General features: G+C 55.4%; 1 protein-coding gene across 2 annotated transcripts in view; it reads right to left on the reverse strand.

Moving 5' to 3' along the window:
- SMAD7 (SMAD family member 7) overlaps positions 1–7,014 on the reverse strand; it is a 28,787-nt gene extending 21,773 nt beyond the window's left edge. For both annotated transcript variants that reach the window (XM_027525824.1, XM_027525823.1), the window contains exons 1-2: positions 6,300–7,014; positions 4,906–4,959 (exon numbers count right to left, since the gene is read on the reverse strand). In XM_027525824.1, the coding sequence (XP_027381625.1) occupies positions 4,906–4,959; positions 6,300–6,912 (667 nt within the window). In that variant the 5' untranslated portion in view covers positions 6,913–7,014. The remainder of the gene's footprint in view (positions 1–4,905; positions 4,960–6,299) is intronic.
- Between the last annotated feature and the right edge of the window lie 790 nt (positions 7,015–7,804).

Below are 7,804 nucleotides of genomic sequence, written 5' to 3' on the forward strand. Positions count from 1 at the left end.
GTCTTTCCTGATCTTTTACCTTCAGATCCTGTCTGCCTGAACTAGTCTATAACCTTCTCTTCAATGTCTGTGTCACCCTCAGGTGCTCAGCATAGTGACCTAAATGTTAATGAGGATAATGACGATTCCAGCTGAGAAATAGACTCCACAACCTCCCTCCAAGCAATTAAAACAAAAAATAATGGCTACGAACCACAACTAATTAGTCCCATGAAACAAAAACACACAAGACCCCATAAGTGTATCGGGCATTACTGCCAATGCCAAACTTAGGAAATCCACAGAGAAAGGCCAGCTCAGGAAAGGAGCATCCTGGCTCCAAAGCAGTCACACCGGGTCAGATGGTGCAAATCCCAGACCCTCCTTCTCCAGGTCACTAGCAGGATGTCCATGGAGTGTGCATTACCAGTTTCCCACTGGAACCGCTTAGCCAAGACGGCAAATAGGAAGCCAAGGGAAAGAGGAGCCCAGAGGCAAGGAGCCATGGAGCTCTCTAGAGACCTAGCAGCTGTGTCCATTCCCTGGGTAAAAAGGGGATGGGGCTGGGCTTGCCACCCTCCCACCCCACCCCCAGTCTCAGGTTCTCTCTCTAATCCCGCTCTTGCATTCTCCCTCAGGTGCAAGAACAACTTTCCAAGAATTCTCCTCCACAGGGGAAGGGTGGGCCGAGGAGTGGCAGCATCAGGCAGGGGAGACAGAAAAGACCATGTGGGTAATCTCATTGTATCAGGGTAAAGTTTAATTCCTAACAGGAATATACAGTGTTACAGGATACACTTAATCAAATGGAAAACAATAGGGGCAGGCAGGAAATGGAGTTGCTGCTTAAAGAGTGTATACCCTGCACTTTCCAAACTACTCCAATGGCCTTCACCCTGAAGGAGAGACAGGCTCCCCGTGAAACGGAAGACACCCCCACATTTAAACACGATGATTTTGGCCAGCCCCCACTGCCCCCAACTCTGGCTGGCTGAATCCCAGGGGCAAGGTGTGTTTCAAAGGAAGGGCCCGGCATCTCGGGGTAGAGCTGGGACCGCGAACAGGGCTGTCAGCCGGTCTCAGATCAAAGGTAAGCCAGCTCCACACCAGCAACCACAAGCGTTTCTATGAAATGGTGCTCTGCCCTTTGTGCAGCGCCTTTGATCTCAGGAGGGATTTACAAACATTAATTAGGTCTCCCTACCACCTCTGTGAAGGAGCAAGGTATACCTGTTTGACACGTACCTAGGTAAACTGAGGCGTCACTGAGTAGCCCAAGGGGCCACCCGGTGAGCGGGGCCCTACCCAAGGGTTCAGCCCTCTCCTCCCCAGCAGGCCTCACTCTCTTCCCTGCGGGTAGTCGGGCTGAGACAGTCTTCAGCATCATCTAGGTCCTGCCAGGCTAGTAAAGGGCCAAGAGGCCACACCTCCGTCTCTCACCCACAAAAAAAAGAGCTTCGCTGCGATAGCTCTCCCAAGTCAGGGTGTCAGCTTCTGCTGTGTCACCTGCTCCCCAGAAGTGCTGGGTTCTGTGGGAGACTCATTTCCCTGTCCCAGCAGCAAGAGAGCCCTTGAAGACGTGGGCCTCGAATGAGCTGTTGCAAGGGATACAAGGTGACAAAGCTGGGGACGCCCTCTTCTCTCAAAGAATGGTTTCCCGACAGCCAGCATCGTCTTGTCAACTTAGTTCTGAGCTTCCTAAGTACCATCTGGCACAGAGGAGTTCCCCCGCCCACCACTATACCCTAAGCTCTGCCCCAACCCACAGCCCTGGTTACAGAGGGAGAAACCGGTGCATCGGAATCAGCAGTGCATTTTAGGCAGGCATATCATCAGGCCTGTAGAATGACTGAATGAATGAACAAACCAACAAATGAGTGAATGAATGCATCATCTAATTGCTTCGATCATTTCTAGATTTAAAAACAGGCCTGAAAAAGAGCGGCCTGAGTTGAAAAAATAAGTGCAGAGCAAGGTCTCAGACTTCTCAACTAGGCTTTGGAGGCCTGATCTGCCAAGAGGCACTGGTCACCAGGGTCCCTGGCCTAAGCAAGGAGCATATACCCAGCAACATCAGCCCCCCTCCCACCCCAAGACATTCTTCAAATAGTTCAGACCTTCAGATACAGAGGAAACAGGAAGTAGAGCCCACACAGCATTCCCACTCCATAAACTGCGATCTCATTCTAATAACCTGCTCTCACCCCTGGTGTGATAAGGGTGGATAGGTGCCATGACTTCTGAAAGCCTCATGTCACAGACACCGTGCTCCTTCCTTCAGCCATGGCGAGCGCCCCTTCTCAGAAGATCCTGCTGACTTCGAACCACCTAGCAATCAGGTCTACCAAAGCCGGGCCATCCCAGAGGCCGCAGTGGAACGGCTTGAACCATAGCAAAATGGAACTCCCAACTTTTAGCCCTGGCATTCCTCCAAAGGCTTCCCTGGTGGCTCACTCCATAAAGAGTTCGCCTACAATGCAGGAGACCCAGGTTCGATCCCTGGGTCAGGAAGATCCCCTGGAGAAGGAACTGGCAACCCACTCCAGTATGCTTGCCTGGGAAATCCCATGGACAGAGGAGCCTGGTGGGCTACAGTCTGTGGGATCGCCGAGAGTTGGACACGACTTAATGACTAAACCAGGACCACCAGTTCCTCCAAAGGCTGCAGGGAGACCAGGCCCCAGCCCCTTCCCACCGCCTCAGCCCATGCTGGAGACTTTGCAGAAGAGATTCCCTTAGTTGTGCAACTGGTTAAGATTTTAATAACGTTCCATTGTAAACCTTACGGCTGCTTCTCACCTAGTAACCCAAGGCCGAAAATTCAACCTGGACTCGGAAACTTTAGTGTGAGCAGCTGATCTAAATCCCCAGCCAAATACTCTCCGCAATGTGCAAGGCAAAGAGAAACCTGGGGCAGCATCGCATCTGTGCCCCTGGCCACAGCAGCCAGCACAGCCAGCCCTGGCTGTCCTCCAGTGCGTCAGGAGACACGGGGGCTTCACCTACTAGCACCCTCATGTCCTTACAGCAGGATGCTACTTTTCGTTACGCTTTTTTTTAATTTCAGGGTTTTCTGAGTTTGCAGGGCTGGGGGGGGAGAACCTACTTTTTTGTTTGTTCTTTTGTTGTTGTTTTGTTTTACACAAACATTTTGGGTGAGTAACCAGCTGTCTGAGTTTCCGACTGGCAGGTTAATCACTTCCTATTGGCTGATCCGGAGAACTCTTCTCCCCCTTGGAAATGGCGCATTCCTGTCTTTGTGGCTTCTCTTGTTTACACACATTCTGCTACCTAATGTCAACACTTGCTAATGAATAAATATATCACTCCATTTGCTGAAAATGAGGTCCTGGCCTGAGATGGTCACTGCTTGAATCCGGTGGACAGAGCCTCCCACTATCTCTGCAGGAAACCCCAAAGAACGTGGGCCTTCTTTGATAGGAAGTTTCTCTCGGAACAGTTCCCCCAGTCGTCTTCAACCCTGGGGCCAAGATGACTGGCCTCTCTCTTCTCTCTTTTAAGGAAAACCTCCACATTTGAAGACTACAGAAGGAAAAACAAAAAGCAGGAGAGAGAGGGCCCCTTGGAGAACTAAGCTCATAAAAGAATTCTTGAGCCTTGATGCCAAAAACCCAGTCAAGTTACATTCTTGGAGAAAACAGACCTTGGTAATCTCAGTTAACGTTTGTTACAAATACAGAGCTGGTTTATCTCCTCATTAATGACCATTTATCTGGTGTTTTGTAAATCGAAAGCAAAATATCATATGCTTCGCAGGCCACTTATTAGACAGGCACCAGGCAAGCAGCAACGCCTTCCGACTGGAGGGAGTGTGGAGTCAGGGAGGGCTGGCTGGAGACCATGGGCTTCGCTTACACCATTCATTAAAGTATTTAATTTAGGACAACGCCCCAGCAAAACTTTTAATTAGTGGGGGGAAAGGCCCAACAGCCAAAACTCATGAGGCGGAAGGACCTGTAGAATTCCAAGAGGGAAATGGGGCCCAACCCTTCATTTCTCCTTCTCCCAGAACCCTGGCAAAATAAGACTGTCACAAGCACTGCATTTCTCAGGCACCGGCAGAGACCACAGTTACAACTCAGACTTGCAGGCACAGGAACCTCCCCGCTGTAAGAAAGGGCTCCAGGAAACAAGGGCCCATCGGAGCTGCCTCCCAGCTCTGTGGTCCCTCCTCTCTTCTCCCCTGCACTGCCAGCCAGAAGTTGAATGCAGACAAACGCAACAGGGCTGGTGCCAGCCTCAAGTGGGGCTTCTGCCCTGGCCGAATGCCATCCAGTGACAAAGCGACAGGCAGGCCAGAGCTATGCTAAACACTTTTATGGCCCCCACTAGGAATTCTGAGAAAACTAGGAGGGGGGGAGGGGGCTGTTGCCTTTACTCCTTAAATTTTCTATTCTCTTGCCCCAAACCGAGGTCATCTCTACACTTTTCTAAACAGTCTTCTCTCCCATCGGGCTCTCCAATCTCCCCACTGATACTTCTGGCACTCACAGAGTCTCCCACGTTTCCCATCACCCTGTCCCATTTGGCTCCCTAGACCTGCATGCGCCAGAGTCCACGCTCTGAGTTGAGCCAGCTTGGGTTATGGAGTACAAATACAAGAAAAAAATGAACAAAATGGAAAGCATACCTAAGAAACATCTTTGCAAAAAGAAAGACATATATGTAGACACACACACACACACACACACACACACACACACATTACCTCCAGCTCCAGTCACAACAAGAAAAGAAAAAGAAAAAAAAAAAAAATCCACCAAATTGCCAACAGAGGAAACCTATAACCACCTCAGGGCAAGTCCAGAGTCTCCCCAAGCCGCTGCCTAGACACACAAATCCGCGTTCTACAGCCTCCATTTCTAACTTAAGACAGGAAGGATATTTTTAAAATCAGCTACTCACCAGTTGGTTTGAGAAAATCCATCGGGTATCTGGAGTAAGGAGGAGGGGGAGACTCTGGAATTAAAAAAGAAAGAGAAAATAAAGGCTGAGCCCTGAGAGAGAGATAGAAACTTATGATAACAGAGGCATTCTTTTAGCCCAACTGTTTGTCTTAGCTGTGGGGGTTGGAGGCAGGGCCGCGAGGCGGTGATTGCCTTGATATTTAGCTGTCAGATAAACAAAAGAGGCCGCCTGGCGCCAGCCTCGGCGCGGCGCTCCTCCACGTCTGCGGCCGCCGCCGCCGCGCTCGGCCGGCCCGGCTGCAAACCGCCGGCTCGGCCGCCTCACGTCGCAGTTCACGGGGCGGGGGGCGGCGAAGCCCCCCCTCTTCCCCTACTTAGCGTCCCAGAACTTCAGACCCTGATCCCTCCGCCACCCCCCGCCCCGCCCCGTCCCCCCGGGGCGCAGTTCATCTCCGCCACCGCCGCTGCGCCCAGCACCCGCGCGGGGAACACGGGCTTCCCCCTTGCCCAGCTTCCCCGGAAGGTGCACCCCAAGGGCGCTGGGGAACTTGAATCGGTGGGCGCCCGAGATGCATCCCGCCCCCGCACAAAGAGGCAGAGAAAAGGGATGCAATGGAGAAGGCTGGGAGCATAAAGGAGAAGGACCCCGGGGTCTCAACGGAGGAGCCCAGGGCCCAACTCAGTAGTCTGGGGGCAAACCATCCAACAGTCGGTTACACTGCTCTCTCTCCTGCGCTGGAAGAAAGTAGGAGACACCCAACTTCCCCTGACTGCCTGTTCTCTCTCACCCCGGGCTGGCGGAGCTGGGAGCAGGTATCCAGCTCGGCCTCCTATCCTGCTCTCTCTGCCTCAAAACCCAAAGCTGCGCCGGCCAGGGTAGGCTTCCTGGCCCCTTGCGCCCGACGTGACGCTCCCCCTTCCTTCCTAAAGGGGAGCCTTCCTCTCCAGCCTTTACTACCTCTTCTCCGAGCCTTCCTTGGCGGGCTTGGACCGAATCCAAGTCGGCCACACACCTCAACGCCTCTCGCCGTGCGGGGGAGGCGTGACCCCCCCACACACTTCTCTCTGCACCCCCTTGGCTGATCCGGAAATAACCCCATGTCTGCAGAATATGGGCATGAATGAGTAGGGCCCAGAGGCACCACCCCCCCGCCCTTGGGGCCACCGAGGAGAGAAAACTGGAAGGGAACCCCGAGGGAATGCCTTTCCAGTTTCCCCGGGTCCCCTCTCTACACCTTTGTCCCCCAAATCTCCTCCCAGGAGGAAATGTACACACACCCCTCCGGCGTGGTGGCTGCACTAACCCACAGCCCAATCGGGCTTTTCTTCCCCCCACCTGAGTGCCGGGGGGAAGGGGGGGCACCGGCGGGTGGGCGTGGATCAACTTCTTACCTAGTTCGCAGAGTCGGCTAAGGTGATGGGGGTTGCAGCACACCAGCTCGGGGTTGATCTTCCCGTAAGATTCACAGCAACACAGCCTCTTGACTTCCGAGGAATGCCTGAGATCCGGCCACCTGAACACTTTGCACAGCAGGAGGGGGAGCGAGTAGGTGGAGGGCGGCTGCGCCGGCTGCGAGCCGGCAGGCGCCCCCAGGCCCAGCCTGCAGTCCAAGCGGCCGGGCAGCAAGAGGCACGCGGTGCGCGTACCGCCGCGGGACTCCACGGCCTGGAGCAGCAGCTCCAGCTGCCGTTCCTTCAGTTTCTTGAGCACCGAGTGCGTGAGCGCTTTCAGATCCGCCTCGCCACCCCCGGCCGCGCCGGCGCCCGCGGCTGGGGGGTGGGGATGGTTGTGACCTTTGGCACCTCGCACCGCCTTGCCCAGGCAGCAGACAGCCCTGCCTGCGCCGCCGCCGCCGGCCCCATGCGCCCGGCCGTCCGTCGCCCCTTCTCCCCGCAGCTCGCCTCCTCCTCCGCCTCCCCCCGCGCCCTCCTCCTCGTCCTCGCCGCCGGGCGCACGGCTCCTCCAGAGACGCCGGACGAGCGCAGATCGTTTGGTCCTGAACATGCGGGGCGAGGAGGCGAGGAGAAAAGTCGTTGGCCGGCTAAGGAGCGAACATGACCTCCGCACACCATGAAGAAGTCGGGCGCCGAGTTGGGGCAGCAGGCGCAGGCGACAGCAGCAGCAGCAGGGGCCCTGGCAGGAGCGGCGGCGGCCCGAGGGGCGCTCCGTGGCATGCGCCAGTCTCCCGGAGGCCGGAGCGCGCGCGGGGGCCCGGGGGCGCCCGCCGGGGCTCGGGGGCCTGCGCTCCGGCTGCCCCACCCCGCGCGGCCCGCGCCGTGCGCCGCTCTCGGGCCCCGGCGCACCCCGGAGGAACGCGGCCGCCGCTTCCCTGGGGGCGGCGAAGCCTACCCGGGTCGGCGCCTCCCCAAAAAGAGGCCCCCCCGCAGTGGCTCCCGAGTGTCGGGCTCGCCAGCCTCGGCTGCCTACATGAAAGATCCGCGGCGGCAAAAAACGAAAGGCGTTCGGCAGGGCTGCTGGAAGGAGGAAAAAACCTCTTTCCCCCTTGCTAAGCAACTTAATTTGGGGGTGGGGAGAAGCAATTAAAAAAAAAAAAGCAGGCACGCGATTTATTTTTTTCCTCTATATCCTTAGTAACCGGATCTCCTTGAATTCCGTGCACACGAAGACTCGGGGGAGGGGGCTGAGTGGACTTCACCCCACATGAGATGTCTGGCGAAATAAGGAGGCTCTCTCAAAATCTAAGAACCAAACATGCAAAGCCCCAAATGAAAAACACCACCTCCTCGCACCCCGGAGGTCTGGGGGCGTCCGGCTGGAGCTGGGGTTTAAAAAAAGAAAATGTTTACAAAGTAGAATGAGACGTTTGAGGGGTGGAAAAAAAACGTATCCACGAGTTACATCCCCCTTTTTTCCTTGCAGAGCCCCGCTGATCTTC

Source organism: Bos indicus x Bos taurus, chromosome 24, assembly GCF_003369695.1.
Source record: "Bos indicus x Bos taurus breed Angus x Brahman F1 hybrid chromosome 24, Bos_hybrid_MaternalHap_v2.0, whole genome shotgun sequence".
In the NCBI taxonomy this organism is placed as follows: domain Eukaryota; kingdom Metazoa; phylum Chordata; class Mammalia; order Artiodactyla; family Bovidae; genus Bos; species Bos indicus x Bos taurus.